We start from the raw sequence: 26,461 nt of genomic DNA on the forward strand, positions 1-26,461 counted from the left end.
TCGGACCATGAGCCAACCTGATGCCTAACTACCTTATATTTTCAGTTACCCAGGGTATGTCTGTCTAGGGGAGAGGCGTCAGAGGCCTACCAGCTAGCACTCCCATGGGGAACAGCCTAGATTTGGGGCAGTTGACGGATAGAATGGATAACTTGCTGAACCAAGCTAGAAGTGTCAAAAAATAGGGGCTGAATATTCAGGTTGTCTCAAATAAATTATGGCGTGATCAGTATACAGTGAGATCACGTGAGTGCTCTCACCAATCTGTACGCCCCATCCCCGTAAAGCATCTTGAAGTCGGCATGCCAAACCCTTGCTGAGTAGTACCACAATGCAGAGATAACCGGTCGGACACTGCTACCCAAACCCCCCCCCCCCCCCCCAAACCTGGCTAGAGCTGCTTATAAAGCAACTGAACCCAACGCAGGAAAGTGTCCCAAATGCCTGCCCTGTGTAAGACATCCCATAAAAAGTCCCCAAGATAAGGAATCAAAGGCCCTTTCGATATCTAAGATTGCCAGCCCATACAGGTCCTCGTCAGGGGCAAAGGCATGCCAGACCAACGCAAATCTCTTCAATTTACAGATGGTATTCTTAGTGGAATAAAATACATTAATCTTCGTGAATTGAGTGGGACAGGTAGGGCAAGAGTTGCACTGCCAAGACCTTGCTCAGGCTCTTTGTCTAAATAGCGCATAGAAAGGGGCCAGTACGAAGTGACGTACTCCGCATCTCTATGTGGCTTGGGCAGCAACACCACAATGGCTTCCTGCATGGAAACCGGGAGCGTACCCTTTCCAAATGCCTCCGTATATACTTCTGGGAGCCTTTCAACCATCACCCACACCCTGCGCTGATAAAATTCCACAGGTAAGTTATCAGTAGTTGGAGCCTTAGCCGTCTTCATCATCTGTATAGCCACCACTATCTCATCCTTGGTCGAAGGGGCCCCGAATCTATCTCTCTCTTCCTGGGACAGGGCGGGTAAATCCAATCCCTCTAGATAACGCAATATTGTCTGTGCCAAGCTAGGTGGCGAACTGGCATAGAGCGACTCCAGATGTGAGACAAATACCTCGGTTATGTCCTGTTGTGTACAAGCCCTGTCCTCTGACTTGTCACGAATCCCTGCCAACAGGGGAACCAGCGTTTCTTTGTGGTGGAGAGTGGCGGGCATTCTACTAGCCTTATCTCCCTCCAAATGAAGCAGCTGCCAATAGCTGGTGTGTACTAATTTGTCTAGGTGGTCCCAGGTTTCTAATAGATCACACTTACACTCCCTCCACTCCATATGTGCCGGGAGCCGCTCTATCGCCATGTTTTCCAGAGTGCCTAGTCATTAACCAGATCCCTAGACTCTCTGGAACAGTTGTTGTTCCACCCACCCCGTAGGTTACTCACCCCCGCAGCACCACTTTCATAGGATGCCATTCTACCCCTCTTGCTGACACACTGCCCCAATTTTCTGTGAAATTATGTTTGGAGGTCTCTTGCACCGCCTCATTAATCATGGGATCAGTGAGCGCCTAAGTCCTCCTCCACATGGGTATGCTTGGGGGTCTCCGGACAGTTGGAATGTCACCAACAAAGGGGAGTGGTCAGAAATATAAGGCTTCAGGTAGGCCACGGCTTCCACTCAGTGTAGCATTGAGCCAGTCAACAAACAGTAGTCTGAGCGACTAGAAGTCCCAGCTGCGGGCCCATGGCAGGAATACAACTTAGTTTGCAGATTCCTCACTCTCCATACATCCTGAAGACCTGCCACAGCCATCACTCCTTTAAGGGCGCCAGTGTTAGCAGGCTTAATATCCTCTCGAGGGGGGAGGCGATCTAACTTCCCATCGAGCAAATAGTTGAGGTCCCCCATAAATAGGATCTTGGTACTCATATTCTTAGCCACTGAACCCATCAGCGTAACAAATAAGCTCCCATCATCCGTAATAGGTGCATAGACATTCACCAGGCAGTCATCCCTAGCATCCAGTGCTCCCACAATAATCACATACCTCCCCTGGGGATCAGTCATGGTTTTCCAGGCAACAAAGGGGACCCCAGGGCCTCCCAGATATGAACATCTCTGGCGTAACTGGAATATGAGGTAGCAAAGAGCTGTCCCCTCCACCTGCATCTCAAGGGGGTCACACAGTTCCCCCAGATGCGCATTTCTTGTCGAAATATCACTGATGCCCCCATAGCACAATTTTTTTGTTTCTCAGACTGTCCCAAACCATGTACCTTTCAAGTCAACAACTTCCAGTCACCTGCCGTTGTTCTCCAGTTCTCAAGCATCCCACATTGCACTGCTGGTGACCAAGATCATACTGACGTGCTCCAGACGTTCCAGTAAGGGAGCTGCAAAGCGTCATTATCAGTCAGTCAATACCTATACAGCAGTAGAACCATAACACAATAAATGTAGAAAATGATATGCTTCTCCCACGGCAGTGAGTCTAAACAACTGGGGCCCCAGAATGTTCTGCCTACCACTGAGTCCCACAACCTCCTACCATCCCCCGACTCCCCCAAAGAATCAGATCATAACTGCAAAAGTCACTTTGTGTTGCGCGTCTTGCATCCCACCCAGGTGGTGAGGCCAAAGACGCTCGAGCCACCAGCAACTGGACCTCATCCCACAATGAACACCCCGCCAGCAAGTTCCAAACAATCCCCCTCAAACAGCATTGTCTTATGAAGCTTCATTATTGATTCATTCTGCAGAACCCCTCCCCTGTAGAGTACACAAGCATTAAGTTTTGCGCCCCAGACAAGTACAGCGTAATCGCATGCAGACTGAGAACTCACCCCCCAATGTCACTACAACTCCAGTTCAACCATGGAGGATCCAATCAGTTATGCCACACGTTACCAAATTGGCACCAGCCATCAGTCTGTGCCATCCCTGCAACAGTTGGTACCTTCCCTGTGGCCCTGGAAGGAGTCCCCAGTATCCAGTACACAGTTAGTCTGCCAGGGTTCCTTCGGGGCACACCAGCACCCTCCCTGTCAGGCAACTGCCTGCACTATGAGCGGATCCAAGGAGCGTTTTTGAAGCTTCCCGGGATTCGCAGTGCCTCCTGACCTTGACTCAGGCCACGGTCCAGTGGGTGTACGGCCCAGGGTATCCAGCCAACCATGAGCCTCTTCAGGGGGAAGCGAGGAATATAGTGCCCAGGCCTTGTGTTGTACCCGCAGCTTGGCCAGGAACATGAGACTGTATCAAAGGTTTTGCTGTCTTTTTTTTATTTATTTATTTTTATTTTTTAATCGTCATAGGCTGTGCGTAGATTTTGGACCTTGCAACTAAAACATGTTGTAATAAGGCGTCTCTGTCCTGAAAATTAAATAGACCGGCAATGATGGCTGAAGGTGACACCCCTGGCCTAGGCATTGGCGCCAACGCTCGATGTGTGCGCTCAGTAGTAAAGAATTTAGCGAGCTCCTTGGGCTTCAGGACTGTAGTTAACCTGTTCTCAAAGAACAATTCTGCAGATTGTCTTTAAGCCGCTTTTGGCAGTTTATCCTTTGCCATCATGGCCGCCGGACAGGCCCCAGTAATGCGTTGTACAACACCCTTTGCAGGTCAGCAGTCTTCTAGTCCCTGGGCAGATAAATACTTACTCAGGAAGTCAAAGTCACAAGGGGGAATACGTATGCCCTCACAGACCAGACGCGCCCCAATGCCCTTAGAACTTCTGGGAAACGGGGTGCAGGCACGGACTGAGCCGCTCACCACCAGGTCGTTGTACAGCAGTGTCCCCTCAATATCGTCCTCAAAAAGAAATGGTGAGCAGAGTGTCCCCATAACATATGTAGGGCTCAACACCCCCCAGAGTGAGGGTTACTTTAGGAATGTATTGAGGACCCCAGGGGATCAAGGACCAACACACCGGCACTGGCGGCTGCTCCGCCAGGCAAACGGGCCCTCGCCACCTACAAGACCTCACAGGTCGGCACAGCACCGGCCCTCCCCGATACAGGATTGTCAAGTCACCTGGGGCCGCCCCCTCACCGCAAGCCATCAGGGAGCCCAGACACCTCCAATCAAACGCAGGAGGTCAACCACACCCCATCTGCGTCAGGCCGCCCAGCTGCCATCTTCTCTGCCTCCCCTCCACTTTCCGGCCAGAAAGACAATGTGGTCTCCTCACTGTTTCTGGGCGACGTCACCTCCAGCAGCACTCAGGGGCTTGGCGTAGAACACCAGCGTCCCTCTCTCCTTGCACCACGGCCCACCTCCGAAACCAGCGGGCCCGGCCACAAGGCAAATCGGTTCACCACCGCACTCCTCTACATTTTAGTGCCCAAACGGGGAGTGGACTGGTTTATGGGGGTCATGATGGGGGAGAAATTACTGATGGGAAACTTTTGGGGACTATATGAGGTGGATTATGCCGGAGTATTAAGGGGCCAGCGGGGAGCTATGTAGAAGTGATACTGCTCGGTCATGTTGCCAGGCCACTATTTCATTGCTGCCCTTGTAATCTCGGGCCCTTCTAGGCAAGAGAACATTTCCCCAATCCAAAGTAGACCCAGGTGAAATTTAAATTACACCAATGTAATTTGCATAATTTCGAAACTTTTGCGTTATGCTTGGAATGCAAAAGTCCTCAAATTGTGCCATTAGACCATATTGTGTTACTACGCTACTGTTTGTAGCAAAGTTTTAGCACAACGGTGCAGGAAACAATGAGAATAATCGGGAAGTGAGCAGCTTTTGTTTGACGCACTTATATATTTATGCAATTTTTTAAAGCCAAAATATGTCCTTTCATCAAAAACTGACAGATGCATTTTGCGCTAAAATAGAATGCTGAACGATGGATTTGCATTTTCTGTAATTTTCTCAACATTTTTTCACAATTATGCAAAAGTAAGTGACACACATTTTCACACTTCTAGACCTGAGGTCGCGCCACTGGTTGTCTGGATGAAACAAGGTTATTAGGGTCGAGCGCGCAGGCGCTGTAGCCTGTTGTAATCTCTCTATGGGTTTAGCCACGCCCACTCTTGCCATTCATTCTTTGTTGTTCTTGTCTTAAATGCTTCATTTTTGTTTGTGCACTTTGTGAAATGTCCTTCCTTTGTGTGCTGAGGTCCCTCTCTAGGAGTCTTAACTAAGTGAACATTTCCGTTGGCCATCATACTACGTGACGCTTCCTCCTGTTACATCATGTGATGGCCCCTCTTCCGGTTTGCCTTTCATCCCAGCCACAATATTTTTTAGACATTCACACAGGGAGGCAATAACTCTCACACTCATGGCGGTGGTGGCGCTTTGAATTGGATTGTTTATGGATCTGCAAAGTGTTGGCAGATTTCAAAATTTACACATAGCAATAAAGTGATGTGCACAGAAAAATCGACATTTAGTGGGCTGAGATTATAATTCGGGTCTCTTTTAGCTCCAGCCAGTGGACCACTTCATTGGCATTTGCTTTCGCCTCTGAATGGAAAACAAATGCATTGACAGATACGGATGATCCGCAGTCGGAGTACAATGTCAATAGCTCTAACTCGAGCATACGCAAGACCCATTGTATTGCAAATGCTTGTTTTTAATTCTATGACTGTCCTGCGCAAGGCCATCCACCAGAACAATGCTCAGTTTTTAGCCTTCAGTTCTCCTGGTGTGCTCTTGCTCGACCGACATGTGCTTTGTGTTTTTTTTTTTTTAATGTTTTTTCTTCTATATCCACTAAACATGGACAGTACAGCATGTTGCTTTCTGCGTCACGCACAGAGGATTTGGAACTTGAGTCCTCTTTTCCTTAGGTCTACAATTTCCTGGTTTATTTTACCAGAATATTGAGTACATGGATTCATAAGCAGTTGTTTTACTTTGTGTTTGTTACAAGTAATGGCTAGCCTGTTCAAGCATTCTTCATGTTCATGCGCTAATAAATAAATTTACCATAATATAGCTTTCTTTTGTATCAGACATCGGGGGAGGGGGTGTCAAAGCTCTATTCATTGTTAAACAAAACTCAGAAAACACTAGTGACAACTTTTAAAGGAAGATATACATACAAAGTGTTATGATTGATGTCACTGTTAAGGTTATGAATAAACATGGTTAGTTCAGATTAGAGGGAGCGTTAGATGAAGTGCAAATATTTGGGATGACTAGGTTTAGATTTCAGTTAGGGCTTGGTTAAGTGTTAGGTTTGTGCATATTTTAAGGTATTGGAGACAGAAAAATGATAATGATATGTGAATCAGCATGGAGGAGCACGTGTTGACTTTTTGTGTGTGTGCAGATTTGTGCACATGTGTATTGTTTGTTTTCTTGGTAAAACTCCTAAATAGAATCTGAGATATGTCTCATAGTTCCTGAAATTACGAGTGAGATTTTTGAAAAAGTGAAGTTGGACATGGGCGCCCAAGATATTTAACCTCCAAATGAATTCTTTCATATTTAACTAAGCATTTATTTGTCCTGGAAAAAAGAATAGGAAACCACCACAAAGTGTTCCATTTGTTTGACTGTGTTGATTTGGCCGCACAGCGGTATTAGCTTGTGAGAAAAGAACACCTAAGAGAAAAGAAACGGATTAACCTGAAAAATAAGACTGTAAGAGAAATAAATTAGATAACCGGTGACAAGACAACCTTGGTTGAAAATTTTGATGCCTTTTTCAGGCATATCCTTTGCAAAATTGCACTCTTGCGCATTAACAGGTAGCTAAATGTGTTGATTCTTCACTATTTAGGATCGCAAGGTGTTTTCTAACACTTTAAGGCACATACATTACACGTGCCACGGCATGATATTGTAAGCAATGAATGAATGAAAATATCCATTCAAAGCTGAGGGAGTTGGCAGCTGTATGTCAATTCTACCTACTTATTTTCACAATCTTATGTGTTCCACTGTAAAATTTGTATAGCTATTGAGAGGGCACCCTGATTTCAGAGCTGCTAACTTGTATTAGGCATTGAAGGCCGGCGCTGTTGTCAAGAAGACATGGAGGATTTTTTTCTCCTCTTAATGGAATGAGACCAAAGGGGCAGTTCCAGAAGGAAGCATGTGACTGCAGAAAGAATTACACTAAAATAGTGTGGCATTGACTTGGGGTTTGTTCATATTCAAAACAAGTTTACCTGTTCTGAGTTGCTCTCCCTCTAATTATATGATGGCTAATGTCACCAAGCCCTGGACCCCAAGAAGATACCTTACTGAAGACTCACATTTGTTGGCATGTTCAGTTTTCTTAAAGTCTTCTGAGTACTGAAGTGTATTGCATTTGTTACTCTGTATCCAGAGTTTGAAGCAACCCAACAAATGTACTGCACATGGTTTATTTCTCTATAGCAGGTGCTACTTAATTTTCTTTTAGTTTTTTGATTCTGAATTTTTCTTCTATCATTGTCTAGCCACTCTAACCAGTGAAGGTCTGGAAAAACAATTTGTAGTGCCCCAAATAAATCTCTATTCAGACATGATTATTCATTGAATTAGGAAGTAATGACTACATTTACTATCAACGTTTCTATGCATTGCCTTTACATTCCTACCTCTCCATGAAGGAAAGTCATAAGGTGTTGAGCTTAATTCATAGGAACTGCCTGTTGCATTGTGGGTAGTCACTTGTGTCCCATCAATCACAGTGGTATGCAGAAGATGTTTGCCATAAGTATATGAAATAGAAGTGGCAAGTGTTTGCTCCGCACCATATCCAGACTTTCAGATTCTGCCCCAGTAGCCACTTAATGGTGAGGATTTCTGTAGACCCCAGAACCATGGCTATAGTGACTGAACCTGAAGTACTTGTGAGGCTTTGAGAGGAGCTCCTCAATACAACGCAGATCAGGTAAATGTGTTTGTCTAGTGAAATCTACAGCTGATGTATTTTGGGCTGACATTTCAATCCCAATATTGTCATCTCATCATATTAAATGATGTAAGGCTGTGCTACTAACCCTAAGGCCTGTGCCAGTAAAAAATGATGTTAGTGGTACATTTTTTGCAATGTGATTAGACCGGAGGGTGAATACAGAGAAATTTAAAGAAATATTGATGGGATGGGTGGAAAGCAAAATAGCTACTAGAAGAAACTTTCTTACATGTTCTTCCTTCTTGCTGTCTCCTCCCTTTCTCTCCACTGGACTCCTTTCTTCCGCTTCTTTTCTGCAGCTATGAATCCTCTACTGAAATCTTGCCACATACACCACGGCTCACTCACTTTCCTACGGTTTCCGGCTCTCCAGCCAGCCTCGCTAACTCCATGCAGCAGAAGTCTGCTTCTCCCCGCCGACGTCGGCAGCTCAACCCCAGCACCATGTAGGGGTGGGAGCCTGTTCCCTCCTCCCTAGCACTTTTTCTCCCATTGTCCAGGTAGGGAATACTGCTGATTTGTCTTAATTGAATCTGCTCCTCTAAAAGGGCCCGAAAACCCATGCTTTGGTTTAGGAGGCTAGTCTGTCCATCACACCATGAAAGCAATACAAAGACCCATCTCTGGTTTTGAAAGAAACCTATTGTCTGATCCAGGGTATGCATGTCAGTCTCTGCTGACTGCAGAGCACAGTATAGCAGTCTTCTGACCTTTTGAAATAAAGGCATATGTTCAAAGGTAAAGGTGAGCTCCACTACAGGTAAAAAAGGATGTCAAGGGGCTGGCTTTGGCAAGCATGTGGAAGCCTCGGTCAGCCCTTTTCAGCATGTGCCCCTAAAACCAGTGATGTGAAGATGTACTTGGTAAAATGTGCTTTGAAACAGGACTCAATGTCATTCTCGTATCTTCAGAATTAGATATTATACTGAGAAAGTAACGGTACTGTTGAACACGCCTTTCAGAAATATCTCTTGGTGAATGTACCTTCCACCCACACAACTTAGAATTTCACGTATGTGTTAGGGGGAAAAAACAAAATATTAAGTTCGATGGCATATGTTGCTGCAGATACACATGTTTGGCACAGTCCGCTGCCTGGTGTTGGGCTCGGAGTATTACAAGTTGTTTTTCTTCGAAGAAGTCTTTTTGGTCACGGGACCGAAGGACTCCTCCCTCTTTGGCTCCATTGCGCATGGGCGTCGACTCCATCTTAGATTGTTTTTTTCCGCTGTCGGGTTCGGACGTATTCCTTTTCGCTCCGTGTTTCGGTTCGGAAAGTTAGTCAGAATCTCGGAAGAAAGCGTCGGTATTGTTCCGTTCGGTATCGGGATAGTTAGGTACATCGACACCGATCATCGGAAGACTTTGGGGCAGTTTCGATCCCCCATCGGGGCCTGGTCGGCCCGACCGCGTGCGACATCGAAGCCGATGGAACGGACCCCGTTTCGTTTCTGCCCAAAATGTCACAGTAAGTATCCTTATACAGATCAGCACTTGGTCTGTAACTTGTGCTTGTCCCCCGAGCACAAGGAGGATACCTGTGAAGCCTGTCGAGCCTTCCGGTCCAGAAAAACACTCCGGGACCGAAGAGCCAGGCGTCACCAAATGGCGTCCACGTCGACAAAACAACGTTTCGACGACGAAGAGGAAACATTCTCGGTTCCGGAATCAGAATCCGGAGACTCCGACGTCGAACAACAGCAACAAACTGTGAGTAAGACGTCGAAAAGTAAATCCATCGACAAACCACAAGCCCAGGGGACGCCACTGCCAACAGGCCATGGCTCGACCCATAAATCAGGCGACCCGTCGAAGGGGCCGAAAAAGGGCACGCCCATAGCGAAGACACCCGACTCCGGTCGAGGGACCGCCATGGAGCAACCTCGGAGCCGAGAAAGCGGCTCCGAGAGACAAAAACAAGATACCGGCACCGAAAGACATCGGCACCGAGAATCCATGCCGAAAGGAACAAAAATTCTGTCGGTGCCGAAACCGAAAAACCATTCTCTCTCGGCGCCGAAAAATACCACACCTTCATCCTACTCAGAGGAACAAGGACTAAGTGGCCAAATGCACAAATTTGGACAAGAGCTCCAAAGTGTAGAATCGGACTACACACAAAAGAGACTGTGCATCCAGCAAGATACAGGGAAGATATCAACCCTTCCCCCAATCATGAGGAAAAGAAAGATCGGACTTCCAAAGGATGACACACAACCACAAGCCAAAGTGGTTAAAAAAGTCACGCCTCCGCCCTCTCCTCCACAGGCATCGCCGGCACAAACACCGCCACAAATGCACTCACCAGCGCAAACTACCATAAGTCATGACGATCAGGATCAAGACGCTTGGGACCTGTATGACACCCCAGTGCCGGACAATGATCCCGAGTCATACCCCACAAAGCCGTCACCGCCAGAGGACAGTACCTCATACTCGCAACTGGTGGCTAGGGCTGCAGACTTCCACAATGTCCAACTGCATTCCGATCCTATAGAGGATGATTTCTTATTTAACACCCTCTCGGCTACACATAGCCAATATCAATGTCTCCCAATGCTACCAGGGATGTTACGGCACGCAAAACAAATTTTTGAGGAGCCCGTAAAATCAAGAGCCATCACCCCAAGGGTGGATAAGAAATACAAACCACCACCCACAGACCCAGTGTTTATTACTTCACAGTTACCACCCGACTCTGTGGTAGTAGGGGCAGCTCGCAAAAGAGCAAATTCACATACATCTGGCGACGCCCCACCTCCGGACAAAGAAAGCAGAAAATTTGACGCGGCAGGGAAAAGAGTGGCGTCACAGGCAGCCAACCAGTGGCGCATCGCAAATTCACAAGCGCTGCTGGCCAGATATGACCGCGCACACTGGGACGAGATGCAACTTCTCGTAGACCATCTTCCCCAGGAATACCAAAAAAGGGCGCAGCAAATAGTGGAAGAGGGACAAACGATCTCAAACAATCAAATCCGCTCTTCACTAGACGCAGCCGATACTGCAGCAAGAACAGTCAACACTGCTGTCACCATAAGGAGACACGCTTGGCTACGCACTTCAGGCTTCAAACCTGAAATCCAGCAGGCTGTCCTTAATATGCCCTTCAACGAGAAACAACTGTTTGGCTCGGAAGTGGATACAGCCATTGAAAAACTTAAAAAGGACACAGACACGGCCAAAGCCATGGGCGCACTCTACTCCCCGCAGAGCAGAGGCTCTTTCAGAAAAACTCCATTTAGAGGGGGGTTTCGTGGCCAACCCACAGACACCACCAGCCAACAATCAAGAACCACACCATATCAGGGTTCCTTCCAAAGGGGTGGTTTCAGGGGATATCGGGGGGGTCAATTCCCAAGGAGTAGGGGAAGATTCCAGACTCCAAAAACACCTCCACCTAAACAGTGACTTTCAAGTCACGCAACCCCTTCACTCAACACCAGTGGGGGGAAGACTAAGCCAATTCTACCAAGCTTGGCAACAGATTACAACAGACAATTGGGTATTAGCAATAATCCAACATGGCTATTGCATAGAATTCCACAACTTCCCACCAAACATCCCCCCCAAAACACGCAAAATGTCACAACATCATTTAGAACTTTTAGGACTAGAAGTTCAAGCACTACTGCAAAAGGATGCAATAGAATTAGTACCAGTACAACAAAAAAACACAGGAGTTTACTCCCTGTACTTTCTAATTCCAAAAAGAGACGAAACATTAAGACCAATATTAGATCTCAGGACACTAAATACCTACATCATATCGGACCATTTTCACATGGTCACACTACAAGACATCATTCCACTGCTCAAACAGCAAGATTACATGACCACATTAGACCTAAAGGATGCGTACTTTCATATACCAATACACCCTTCTCACAGAAAGTACCTACGGTTCGTATTCAAAGGAATACATTACCAATTCAAGGTGTTGCCATTCGGAATAACAACTGCACCAAGAGTGTTCACAAAATGTCTAGCAGTAGTAGCAGCACACATCAGGAGACAACAGATACATGTGTTCCCTTACCTAGACGACTGGCTAATCAAAACCAACACAGTAAAAAAATGCGCAAACGACACCACCTTTGTCATACAAACCCTTCACAAACTGGGGTTTTCCATCAACTACACAAAATCACACCTAGAACCGTGTCAAACACAACAATATCTAGGAGCAACCATCAACACATCAAAAGGAATTACCACTCCAAGTCCACAAAGAGTGCAAGCATTCCACAAGCTAATAAGTGCTATGTTTCCAAACCAAAAGATACAAGCAAAACTTGTGCTAAAACTTCTAGGCATGATGTCATCATGCATAGCCATTGTCCCAAACGCAAGACTACACATGCGACCCTTACAACAGTGTCTAGCATCACAATGGTCACAGGCACAGGGTCAACTTCAAAATCTGGTGTTGGTAGACCGCCAAACATACCTCTCGCTTCTATGGTGGAACAGCAAAAATTTAAACAAAGGGCGGACATTTCAGGACCCAGTGCCTCAATACGTTATAACAACAGATGCTTCCATGACAGGGTGGGGAGCACACCTCAATCACCACAGCATTCAAGGACAATGGGATATACACGAAACAAAACTTCATATCAATTACCTAGAACTGTTGGCAGTATTTCTAGCGTTAAAAGCCTTCCAACCCATAATAACACACAAATACATTCTTGTCAAAACAGACAACATGACAACAATGTATTATCTAAACAAACAAGGAGGAACACACTCAACACAATTGTGCCTCCTAACACAAAAAATTTGGCAGTGGGCGATTCACAACAACATTCGCCTAATAGCACAATTTATTCCAGGAATACAAAACCAACTAGCAGACAACCTTTCGCGAGACCACCAACAAGTCCACGAATGGGAAATTCACCCCCAAGTTCTGAACAAGTACTTTCAAATTTGGGGAACACCCCAGATAGATTTGTTCGCAACAAGAGAAAACTCAAAATGCCAAAACTTCGCATCCAGGTACCCACACCGCGAATCACAAGGCAATGCTCTATGGATGAATTGGTCAGGGATATTTGCGTACGCTTTTCCCCCTCTCCCTCTCCTTCCATATCTAGTAAACAAGTTGAGTCAAAACCAACTCAAACTCATACTGATAGCACCCACATGGGCAAGACAACCTTGGTATACAACTCTACTAGACCTTTCACTAGTACCGCATGTCAAACTACCCAACAGGCCAGATCTGTTAACACAACACAAACAACAGATCAGACATCCAAACCCAGCATCATTGAATCTGGCAATTTGGCTCCTGAAATCCTAGAATTTGGACACTTGGACCTCACACAAGAATGCATGGAGGTCATAAAACAAGCTAGAAAACCTTCCACTAGACACTGCTATGCATCTAAGTGGAAAAGATTTGTTTACTACTGCCATGCCAATCAAATACAACCAGTACATGCCTCTACTAAAGACATAGTAGGATACTTACTACATTTGCAAAAAGCGAATCTCGCTTTTTCATCTATAAAAATACACCTCGCAGCTATATCTGCTTACCTACAAACTACTCATTCATCGTCTCTATTTAGAATACCAGTTATTAAAGCATTCATGGAAGGGCTAAAAAGAATTATACCACCAAGAACACCACCAGTTCCTTCATGGAACCTTAACATCGTCTTAACAAGACTCATGGGTCCCCCTTTCGAACCCATGCATTCCTGTGAAATGCAATATCTAACCTGGAAGGTCGCATTTCTCATTGCAATCACATCCCTCAGAAGAGTAAGTGAAATACAGGCATTTACCATACAAGAACCATTTATTCAAATACACAACAATAAAATAGTTCTAAGAACAAATCCTAAATTTCTGCCAAAAGTAATCTCACCATTCCATTTAAATCAAACAGTAGAATTGCCAGTGTTCTTCCCACAACCAAATTCTGTGGCTGAAAGGGCACTACATACATTGGACATCAAAAGAGCACTAATGTATTACATTGACAGAACAAAGCTAATCAGGAAAACAAAACAACTGTTCATAGCTTTTCAAAAACCACACATAGGAAATCCAATCTCTAAACAAGGCATTGCTAGATGGATAGTCAGGTGCATTCAAACATGCTATCTTAAAGCCAAAAGAGAATTGCCTATTACACCAAAGGCACACTCAACCAGAAAGAAAGGTGCTACAATGGCCTTTCTAGGAAACATTCCTATGAGCGAAATATGTAAGGCTGCAACCTGGTCTACGCCTCATACGTTTACTAAACACTACTGTGTAGACGTACTAAATGCACAACAAGCTACAGTGGGCCAAGCTGTACTAAGAACATTATTCCAAACTACTTCAACTCCTACAGGCTAAACCACCGCTTTTAGGGGAGGTAACTGCTTTATAGTCTATGCCAAACATGTGTATCTGCAGCAACATATGCCATCGAACTGAAAATGTCACTTACCCAGTGTACATCTGTTCGTGGCATTAGTCGCTGCAGATTCACATGTACCCTCCCACCTCCCCGGGAAGCCTGTAGCCGTTTAGAAGTAGATCATAAACCTTAAACATCTGAACATTTGTAAATAATTTTTAGAAACTCTTATCATACATACATATTCACTCCATTGCATGGGCACTATTTATACCAAACAACTCCATCCTCACCCTCTGCGGGGAAAACAATCTAAGATGGAGTCGACGCCCATGCGCAATGGAGCCAAAGAGGGAGGAGTCCTTCGGTCCCGTGACCAAAAAGACTTCTTCGAAGAAAAACAACTTGTAATACTCCGAGCCCAACACCAGGCAGCGGACTGTGCCAAACATGTGAATCTGCAGCGACTAATGCCACGAACAGATGTACACTGGGTAAGTGACATTTTCATTTTGGGGCATTTCTTTTAAAACACTCATGAAATATTCGACTTGCTTCAGTTTATTTACATTACATAGATTTGTAATACCGTAAGCATGATTAAATATAATTTATATACTTTTCTTGTCAAGAAAGCCATGGTGTAACATTTTAGTTTATGGTCTTCATGTTAATTCGGCAAAAATATTACCTTTGGGTTGGGGGCTATCCATTTTTGCGGGCTGCCCTGGTAATAAAAAAAATGTTGACTGCTGCCTAGGAGTCACCATAGTCGCTTCTAGCTTTTGCACCAGGATGTCTTTGAATTCTGAGAAATGTATTTATTCTTTTTGCATTGCACACTAGGCTCTCTGAGACCATGTATACTAAGTACATTTAGCTAGAGTCAGGACTGGCCAAAAGAGTCAAACGATGTGGGGCAGTGGTAATTGTGATTAAAACAAATTGTTTAGGGCCTTGCACATGGTCTTTGCATAATGTGTGATGAGTTTGTGAGTGAGAAATAAGTACAAGAAACACTTGAAGACAGCACTTTATCATTTCAAATAATCTCCAAGTAACTGAACATGACAAAAATCATGGTGTACCTAGTGCTTCGGAAAGGGTGAAACTGCGGATATGGTACCTGTAAAATTGTTAGTCAACAGAGCAGATACTTTGGTCATGTGGACTGGGGACTCTGCATCTCATGATGCCATCAATGTCAACTTTTTAAGGCACATTGCCTTTGACTACATGTACTTATCTTTTTTTAACTCCCTAAAACTCAAGATCACAGTACTAACAACTCCTTCTTTTAGGTAGCGCACAGTGTGGTCTGGTTAAACTTTTTTCCCAGTGATGGATGTCATTTCAGATGTCTTAATGCTTTCTTGAGGTACACAGGCAGGGTTATGAGTTATGGCATGCGCTGCTTACCCCAAAGTGGCGAATTTCCTTTCTACAGATTTTTCATTGTAACTATAACAGCTTTTTACAGGTAATTTTTTAAAGGTCACTTTTGAGCTTCTTATTAGCATGTGTTAATTTTATGTCAGCAAAGGTCATCACAAGCTAGCTTTAATAAAGCTTTTCATTGAATTTCTTTTTCTATGATGTACCACGCAGACCCCTGACCCATTCATAGCAGATGTTCTCAACACCAAGGCCTTGTGCCCATCATCAACCTAGCAGATTTCATGTGAGGAATCATGTCCTACCCAAATTAGTTAACAACCAAACTAGCAGGATCAGCGTTCAGCCCCAATCTCCTGGAAAACAGCTTTGTATGACATTTGCCTGAATGCAGCAATCAGCAGCAAAATGCAGCGGTCTTGGGGTAGAGAGTCGGGTCAGGGAAAGACCTTGCTTGCATCCAGACCCTAACTCTCAAACCAGCTATGCCCAGGAACTGCTTCTGCATAGATTAGCCTATGGCCAGTTCCCGTGCTTATCGTTAGTCCCACTGAAGTCAGCTGTGTAAGGCCTTCAGCCATCCAGTGCAGAGTATCCCAGCCCCCCTAAACCAGATGCGCTCAGGCCCAGGCTCTGCAAAGCAGTATCTGGTCACAGGGATGCTGGTGTGACCAGGACCTGCACTGAGGTTCTATTTACACCCCTTTTGAGGGCACCCTTTGAGACTCTAAAGCAGACTTTGTGCACCAGCAGCAGTGTGTTCCTCCTGAACACCCCACCCCCTTCTTAGACAGTACAACACCCTCCTTATGCCAGACAGTAATGTGCTCCCACCTAGGCCCCACCCACCCCCTCCCCAGATCAGATGCAGAAGGATTGAGATTTATGGGTTGAGTATAATATTTTCTCTGTTTCCTTGTCCACAGGTATGACGAGAGCCCAAAGGAAGGTTCTGAAGCCACTGAAAGTGAGAAAGAGATTGAGAAGAAAGACAATTGATGTTGATGTCAACTGAATATGTCCTCGTGATGCCAGCCTGGATCCGTCGTCCCAAACCAATAGAAAAACACTGCTAAGTGTTTGCCCCCTATTTCAGGAGGAAAAAAAAAACTTTGGGAAAATAGAGGGCAGACTTCAGAATCCCTTGCCTGCTTGAGCAGGCACATTACTATCCTTGGACTGCCTGTGCCAGCAGTCACCTCCTATATCCCCTCTGTCTAAAAGGAGACATTCCTACCATCTGTACTGTGTCTGTGCTTGTGGGACATTCCCACTGCGTCGCCCATGGACACTTCAACTATTTGTAAAAGTAGGCATTCCCACCACCCCACTGTTCTGTGCGAGCAGGTTCTCATCTCAGCTGTGTCTGTGCAGGCAGACACTCTTGCCATTCATGTTTTATCTGTGAGAACAGGCACCTTCATGTTTGAGTGCAGGCAAGTGGTTCATGATCTCCTGTTTATCTCTCTAAGCATGTGTTAGATCATACCTGATGTGCCTGTGCAAGTAGGTGCCTTCAGGTTTGTGTGCTGACACCCACCCGCAGCTATTTCTTTACGCGTGGTTGCTCATGTTTGTGTGAGCAGGTACTGTTACCTTCGTTGTGGTGTCTGTGCAAGCAGGTGCTTCCACCTCTATTTGAAAAGGAACTCCCAACTATGTACATCTGAGACAAAGATCTGTTAACATCCCTATTTGTGTGTGGGTGGCCTTAACACCACACTGTCTGATCTTTGTGGGCAGGCAATGTACCATCCCGCCAGTGTCTCAAGTGTGCATCCACTGCCATGATCCTATGCCCATATGAACCAGTGCTCTCACTATCCTGAATCGGTGCAAACAGGCACTGCTGAGATCCTGGCTGTCTGTACAGAGATCGCTACAAAACCTGATGTCTATGGCAGCAGTCTTAGCATACCGCGTGTGAGCAGGCACTCTCAGTACATACAGTGATTGTGCAAACAGCAGATTCTGACATTCAGTGTCTCTGCGAGCAGTCACTCTCTGGATGCTCTTATCCTCGAGTGTTGCTCTTGCTATACCCTGTATCTGTGTGAACATACTCTGTTACCATACCTGCTGACTCTGTGAGCAAGCATTCTCGCTATCCCATGTCTTCGTGAGCAGGTATTATTGCATCCCCACTCCCTGTGTGAACAGGCGTGGGTCCCAACCCCTTTCCCCATTTTTGTGGAAAGGCACTGCTACCACCTCTGCTGTCTTTGTGCCTTCCCTAAACCCCTTTCTAACTTACGTCCAGCTTCAGCCACCCATAACCTTTCCCATAAGTATTTTTGTTGTCAAGTTTAATTATTAGGTGGGAAAAAAGGAAAACATGTCATTTTTACATTTTGTATTGTTGACTTGCTTTCTAAGGTATTAAACCTGTCTGTGCAGACGAAGATGTTTCATGAGTGTCATTCAGTAGAAGCTGGCCTGACTGCATACAATACAAATATTTTGTAAAAGGAGGTCTGTTTGTGTTCTGTACTGAGCTGTGCTTCTGGCTGTAGAACTTATCTTGGATTTTTCCAGAGATCTGTCCAAAGACAAAAAACTTCCACTCTCGAAAGGAGTTTTCATCCAGTAAAGTCTACAGCTGGTGTTCTGCAAATGCAGTGGCTGTGCTGATCGTCGTCGAGTTTATAACCAAGGCCAAAGCCGTATAACATTGTCTGAAACCTTTTTGTCAATTCATCAGCAATATCCCTGTTTCCAGGTCATCCTCAGCTTGGAGCATAGCAATTTACTGAAAAGTGTCCCTATTGTGTCCAGTGATTAAACCGAATGGTAATTTTAGGTGACAATGTATCATTTGTTTAAATAGGGGTAATAGCTTTTAGCCAAGAGTCAGGAACAAGCCAGGCCTCCTCTGTATATTTATTGAGTGTTGGTGGATCCACAAACACCTAAGTCAGAATCATGGAGGAAACAACCCACATGGACAAGATCATGTCCACTGGCTATATGCGTTTTATTAACTATAGAAGATATGGTACAATTACTTTTTAATGCTCTCCTGTTAGTTCTTGATTACGTTATTTGGGAGTAAAGGAACTAGGCATAAACCTAAAATGAGATTACCAAGATTCTTCTATAAAATGGCACTCAAATTCAGCTCTCTGGATGCCACTATTAAATCATGTACAGTAACCTACTTCTCAGTTTACATCTTGATTTAATATGTGTTTGTCTTTAGAGTATGCATGATGAAAGTTATTTGCTGCACTACCTACTGGAAATCTACTCTTCAGAACCCTAAAAGCCATAAGCTTCAGTGATGTATGTTAATTGGTTACAAACCCTATTAGTTTGGACTTTGTTCTTAGAGCTGGCAGAGATACACTCGCCTCAAAATCATCATCTGCTTCTACTGAGGTTAGAAGGCGCAAATCCTTTAAAAGACACTTGAAATGACCCAAAAACCCACTCTATGGATTCGTATTACCTTTCTTTCTGAGGTTATGTTTAAAAGGGAACCCAGCTTTTGAAATGTAGTGTATTCTGTGTTAGTACGACTAAGTCAAAATAATGAACAGTTCTTATCCTGGAGCAGAAAAAGCAATAGTAATTGTAAATAATAATAATAATGTTAGGAAGCAGTTAGTGGGTCTTGCAAACCAAGGCATTAGAAATTGTATGCCCTCCCTCCTATCCATCTACTACTTCCAGATCATTCCCCAATTTGCTTCTTGGGGCTAAATCATACACCTAACAGAGGGACCCCTGCAAGTTACACATGCTTCCTTACAGTCTTCCCTTTTACTCTTGACTGGTTGGACATCGCTCGCTGTGGTGACATCTTTGTGTTATAGTTCATAGTTTATTCACTGGCCCAATACGGATAGCGTCTTTGAGTGACTAAAAAAAAAAAAAGAAATGTTTGCAAAAGCATGTCATGAAAAAGGAGCATTGTCACAGCAAATTGCAGCTGTTTGGCCCCTCCCAAAAAATTAAGACTTTTAGTTTATTTAAAAGTCATGAAGTCTGGGCGGTAGTGGGTGATAAATAAAGGAACTTAAGGCGCTGCAGGGTTATGCTTATGAGGAGGTACAAAAAACAAGAAGAAGAAAACTATTTGACTATGATGTAAGAAAATTAAATTGAAAACAAGCCAACCTATGTAAGCAGTGGGCTGGCCAAAAGTCCCCTGTAAGTATTTGTATTATCCACAATAGGTATTTGATGATAGCTAAAAGCCGTCTGTAGGCATGACCTTAAAAACTGCACTGTTACTTCAAGGACGCCAATGGGCCACCTCATCCCAGCATGGAACACAGTGGCCACACATTCCTGCTCCTTTTTAAGGATCCAAACACTTTGCTATTTTTTTTAACAATTTTCCTGATTGGGAATATTCTTCAAATGTTTTGCTTCAGTTGCACTGTATTACGTTTTCTTTTATTCACATCAGTTTATTTGGCAAGAAGGTACATTTTCGCTTTGTTTCTTCTCCTTACACATTCATTTTGTGGTCACTGTTTCAGAATGAAATCAATGAAAGATCCATAGTCCTGGTATATGTATGTGCCTGTTATCTTTTTATGAAGGACTGAAGAGATCAAGAGTATACTAGCCTGAGGGGGAATTGGCAACCCTGAAGAAATGTACAGTGGCACAAGTGCATTCTCAGCATAGTGATCAGCATCTGGAAGATGACTGCTCAGCTTTGACTGCATCCCACTCGTCTTCAAGAGTATTGAGTTGCGGTAGTATCTGAGGCATTCCTGCCAAACATCTGTCTCCTTTACGTTATCACAATCACCCACAACTTCATTGGTGTCTGAAATTAACCTGCTACTTGGAAACCTGTCAAATTCAAAGCCTGCTTTACTGAGAAACAGTCAATTGCAGTTGAAGTATACTTTTACCAAGTACATGGACTGTGAACCTGACGTAGAAGGCTAAAGACCTACAGGCATTGAGGATAGCGTTGATTGTATCAAATCTTTGCATCACATGGTAATCGATGCTGAAAATTGAATACACCACCGAATGCATTAAGTGCTTTTGCAGCAAAGAAGATCTTACTATTGTACAAGCCTGTAGCAGGACGATACATTTTGTTAATGTTATCTTTATTGTATGTAAAGATGAGCAAGCCAAGACCCATAACAGGCCACTTGACAAAGTTAGAGTTAAGGGAGTTGACTATGCTCCTGGGAAATGTTCTAATTTCCTTGTGTGTCCAGTTTTTAATACCACAATTTGTTAGAAACTAGACTAGCTCGGCTATAACCCATAGTCATTAAGAATTTCATCTTGATTTAGCATGCCTACATGGGACAACTATTGTCCAGTTTGTGCATCCATTTCCACAGTTAGACTGTCACAAGTAGAAGATGTATTCACATTCAAAGAGATCTTGGCCAGGGTATAGGGGAAAAAAAAAAAAACGGAGTTAGCAAATTATAGAGTCCTCTACTTCTGCACCAGTAAATTATCAACAATACAGACTAAAAGCGTGATCATACATTTAGTCCCAGTAGTACCCGACTTGCTAAATTTATTACAGGTTTTATGTTTACACCAGCAAAAGCCAAAATTGCCTCTCTGAGGATGACTAAAACCACATACCCATAGGCCAGTGTTGTGGCCTGTGAATACTTTCTAAAAGAACATTTACAAAAATTGCGACATATTAAAATGTTGCTATAAATGCTCTCAATCTGTCTGAATAACAACATTTTTTATTCAATTAACAGATTTAAAAGCATATATGTGCAATTGCAATAGGTAGGTCTTTAGCACCCTGTTATGTGAACCTAGCATTGGTGTGGTGGATGAAAGAGCTGGGGTGTTAGAAGAAAGTCGATCCATTAGTGCACGCAACAATCCTGCAGTTATGGTAAATAAACATTCCTTTTATCATATGGGATGGATGTTAAGGACAATTTCAAGAATATCTGCAGATATCAAGTGTGAATGGGTTAAATCAGATGTTTATAAAGATATTCCAGTGGCTCTAAAGTACCTTTACTTAATCCAGAAGTTTACTTACAGAATGTGAAGATTCCAACCACTTTACTTCAGAAGACACCAGCTAACAATACTCACACTAAAAGCATCTACCAATCTGTCCTTAACAGTAGCATTTTTATGGACAGCTATTGAGGAAATTGATTGCTCTTTCAGAGAAGAATATCTTAAGTATCGACAGTTCTATATGTATATGTATATGTTCGACCACACAGATTATTGGTGAAACTTGTTAGATAAAGCTACAAAAGGAACAAGTAAGATCAAAAGATCGGAAAGTAATTGTAGAGCCTTTAAATGAAGAGACTGGCAATGTAGAATTTATAACGAATGTAGTCAAGGTACAAAATAAGAAAGTGACATCTTAGAGCAACATTGACCTATATTATGAGGTTGAATGCTTACAAGCTTCAATAGGGTCTAGACACCAATAAGATATGAAAGAGTTACATACATTTACAACTTGTGATACAAAGCCATATTGTGGCAAATTAAAGAAACAGTTGTCTTGGAAACAGTCAACAAGGATTTTGGGGCATGCAATAAGTGTAAAGCTTGTAAACATGGCTTGAAAGTAAAGGAATTTAAAAGATGATAAATAAAGAAGGGAAATCAAGGTGGTGATCACCAGTGAGATTAACTATGTTTATGCACTAAGCTGTCCTTGTGATACCTATTTAAGTGGAAGAAGTAAATGTAAAGTACATTTTGGAACATCTGCACACTTTTTTGTGCACACTACAAATATGAAGGCAATAACGATCTGTTGATATTTATAACATGAACAAATGGAATTGAAAGAGGCGAGGACAGACCAACAAAGTTAAGACACATAGAATCCTGCCTAATTATGCATATAAACACTTTACAACCATACAGCCACAATTTGGATGATGTAGTGCATCATCTCATTTACAATAAAACATTCAGGTGATGCTCACACTAAAGGGACTGGTTTTACAAGCTGCTGGATTCATGTTTGTAAATAGAGATAATATACCTACTTTAGGGTTTCCTGCCACGTTTCATACAAATATGCCCAGTGTGGAGAAAGAGTAAAGGTGGAGGTCAAAAAAAGTGTTTTCACTACATTGGGAATCTTACCTCTGCTACAGCACAAAGTGGTCAACTGTATTACACCAAGTGGCGCATTGAAGTAGAACTCTACTCAGAGGTGTAGCTTGCTTTGATGTAAACCTATTCAGTAGTTTTTGAGGTATTTGCATTACGAAAGGGTGTTGTCAACTTCAAAGGGTTAATTCATGGTGGTTGGGGCCTACAGCCAACTTTTTCTATGCATGGCTGAAAGCTGTGCACAGTGTGAGTTGACCAGTCACAGGGTTGAGTGCAGTACCTGGTTGAAGGGCAGACCCTGTGGCCTACAGCGGCAGTTAATCACAATGAGTTAGGCAGGATATCCTCAAGTTAATTTATGCTCACAAAAACATTTTGCAATTCTCTGAAAAATACAGTTTCACCACTTTGGTTACAAACTAAAATAAAAAAATACGCAAAATTTGCAAGTTATGTTTAACTCTGCAAACCAGAATGCTGCCAAGTGCAGCTCCTTCAGCGCGTGACTCTGAGTGGTTATGCCGATGAGCAGTCCCAGGCTTCTCAGTGAGGTAGATGAGGTTGCTTATCCTCAGCACACAACAAGCACACCTCAATATAACAAAAGATTGTCTAACCCAGTACTTTAATTTACACTAGACTAAATTCCTCACACAGTTACATTCACAAACCTACTTAGTGTCCTAGTGCGTTGTTGCCTCTCCCAACTTTTAGCTCAGATTAGTGAGCAGTATATTAGTCTTTTGTAACTGGGTCTCATCCAAGATGGAGATTGGGCTACTGTTTCAGCAAAAGACAAAGAGGGAGAAGGAGGTTGTCTAGCTGGGTTTGTCCTCCTTATGGCCCAAGTAACATTACAAAAAAAGGCCCAGCAGAAAGGAAAAGAAACTCCCACAGGATAGTCGAGGAAAAATAATTTCTCTTTTAGAAAAACCCTCACCCACCAGGGTTACCCCTTGGTGGCATGCTTCATCAGTGGGTTCCTTCTGTTCCGCTACGGAACGGGCGTGCCTCGACCAACAAAATAGGTGAGAGCACTGATGTAGTCATGTCACTTTAAATCAAATGAGGGATATGAGTGGTGGTGTCTTGATAAATTAAAATACATGCTTCCTAGTGGTGCCAATGGTTTAATAGATCTCCAGGAGACGGTATGGTTAAAAAGGGTGCTATGGAAGTTGGGTATACCATGTACCTTCCTTCCAGGTCTACATGTTTCGGAGCATTACTCCTACGCTCCTCTTCAGGACCAAGGTTGATTCCCTGGTTCCACTCCTTGTATAACTACCACTAGTGTAAGCATAAATAATGCTACGTGATAAGGTGCAATTCACTTAACTAATGTGGTGTCTTTCCGCGTATTTCGTCGACGTAGCACACCCCGTTCCGTAGCAGAACAGGAGGAACCCAATGAGGAAGCATGCCATCAAGAGGTAACCCTGGTGGGTGAGGGCTTTTCTAAAAGGAAAATCCTTTTTCCTCGTCCATTCTGGTTGAGTTTCTTTTCCTTTCTGCTGGGCCTATTATTTCAGTGTACACTCTGATTCCTTCTGCCACTCCCTTGCTTCTGGGGCTCGTGGCAAGACAGCAGGCCTTTTTTGGACTCCTCTGCAGTTGCATCTATGGCCGCTCAGAGCTGTCAGTGGTGACTCAGGAAGGTTCTGGGTTTTGGCTGGATTGGCTGTGTAGTCCGCCTTGGCTCTGCAGGTGCTGATTGGTGTTAGACATTGAGGAGTTCAGGTAGTTGGGAGAGCATGGCTAAGGTCATGCCACAGTCTTGGTCTGTTACTTTGCTTGCAACGGTTCAGGTTATTCAGCACCGTCACAACCTGGGCAGAGTGGCAGGCTGTTAGTTCAGGTGCTGTTGCTTAGGTAATGCTGCGTTGTAACTACTTCAAGAACAATGACGAGCAACGCTACATCTTTATGATTCTTGTTAGAAATTGTAGAGGGATATGGGGACCTGCTAATACAATAGTACAGAGATCGCTCTCTATGGTGTTACACTCCTTTAGACACACCACACTGGGGTTGCGCACCTACTGGATAGATACTTCTACCACGAAGTAGCCAGGCTCCTTTCCTCGCTCAGCAGGTGATCTAGGTGCTTCAAGACGTCTGTCTAATTCTTACAGAATTCGTAGGCTCAGGTGATGTCTTCACTTCTGGAAAGCAGGCTCTCCTAGGTAGCTTCCAGCTCTGGTTGTACATTACTACTTTGTGGATCACTCCCGTCCTTGGTCAAATAGAACTTGTAACTGGAAACACTGTTTGGTTAGTGGGCTTCATTTTTAACGAGTCACAGCAGACTGGAGCTATGGATCCATACTGCACTTTCAGAACTGGTTTTGGGTGGTTCTCCTTTCAAGTGTCTGGCTGCTCTCCAGGTGTAGGCTTTGTGTAGAGTGGTATTCCACACAACAGGGTAGTATTCACCCTGGAGTATCCACAACAGGTGCTCAAAGCTAGGCTAAGTGTATCCAGACTGGATCTCACAGGCCCCATTACTCTGGTTCTGACATACACACCATGCTTGTACCAACCAGACTACACATACAAGCATGCAGAGAACACACTTGGGATGTTAGCACTAGGATCTGTGAAAGCTCCTAGAAGCAGGATTTTACAAATGTGAGCCAGTAGGCCTCCAGTCCAATGACACAGATAAACGAGAATTGGCAAAGCCAGCAGGTCTTGCCTTTTGGCTTTGGCAATGTGTTTTAGCCATTATTTCCACCGTTGGCTGTTGTTCAGTATTGCTAAGTGTTACTGTTATGTGATTGATGTGAAACGTTAGATTGGAGTAGGGTAGGTTTGGATAGGGTAAATTGGGGCAGGGTGGAATGGGATTGATTGGCATAGAGTGAAGTGAGGTACAGTAAGCTAGAAAGGAGTGGTGTGGATTGGGGTAGATTGGAGTGGGGGAATTGGGTAGATTAGTGTGGTATATTAAAGTAGGATAGACTCAATCTGGGTAGATTAGGGGGGGGGGGGGAATTGGGTAGACCAGAGGAATAGATTAAAGTAGGGTAGATCAGAGTAGATTGGACTAGGATATATTAGGGTGAGTGGAGTGGGGGATACTGTAACTGGGCGAGCAGACATGCTGGAGGTCTTGATGGGGTGACACTTGCCATCTGCCTGCCTCACTGCCTTTGCCTCTGCTGGGGGCTGCTGCTGGGTCCCACGTCTGTGGGGACTGCTTGTGTGGGTGTCTCTGCGCTGCCATCGGGGCAGTAATTGAGCCTCAGGGTCAAAGGGGAGTGCTGTTGCTAGGGATATAGTTGAGCTGGTACCCTAAAAATTCTGTCAATGCTGCTTGCTCTCATTTGAGTTCTCTGTGGGCCCTGCTCCTGGCTGAGGAGCTAGTAATTTATCTGTACTACACATGGCAGTAGGGGACACCCCTCAGGGGGCAAATCATCTTCTCATAGAGTGATGGCACGACAGGCGACCATGTTGGCTCTTCCTCACTGCTCGCTGGCCTGGCCCTCCCTGGTGGTGCCATGGCTGAGGATAAACTGGAGGCCTCGACCTCCTAGCAAAAGATTGACAAATTTACTATGAAACTGGTCTCAGATGAGGTGGGAGTGGCTGAGGGAGCTCCGGCGACAGATGGACGGACACAAACCTCCTCCATACTGTATGCAATCCAGGATCTTAAAGTCACCATGGAGGGCAAGATGGGGGGAGCTAAAGCTTGACCTGTGTTGGGGAGCAGAGGTGGCGGGCAGGGTGTATACTACTAGGGATGCTGTCAGTCACTCGAGGCTCACCTGGTAACACCATTATCCTGTGCATTGTGGGCATA

At 44.3% G+C, this 26,461-nt stretch overlaps 1 protein-coding gene across 2 annotated transcripts in view; it reads left to right on the forward strand.

Moving 5' to 3' along the window:
- Positions 1–17,999, forward strand: part of HM13 (histocompatibility minor 13) — a 62,830-nt gene extending 44,831 nt beyond the window's left edge. Inside the window, exons 12-13 of one of the 2 annotated variants that reach the window (XR_011205457.1) lie at positions 8,135–8,335; positions 16,524–17,999. Coding sequence is in view for 1 of the 2 variants with exons in the window: in XM_069243339.1 (XP_069099440.1) it covers positions 16,524–16,596 (73 nt within the window). In the remaining variant the exon portion in view is untranslated. The remainder of the gene's footprint in view (positions 1–8,134; positions 8,336–16,523) is intronic. The other variant, XM_069243339.1, reaches the window with a different exon arrangement.
- The last annotated feature ends 8,462 nt before the right edge of the window (positions 18,000–26,461 follow it).

The sequence above is a fragment of the Pleurodeles waltl genome, chromosome 7 (assembly GCF_031143425.1).
Source record: "Pleurodeles waltl isolate 20211129_DDA chromosome 7, aPleWal1.hap1.20221129, whole genome shotgun sequence".
NCBI classification, from domain to species: domain Eukaryota; kingdom Metazoa; phylum Chordata; class Amphibia; order Caudata; family Salamandridae; genus Pleurodeles; species Pleurodeles waltl.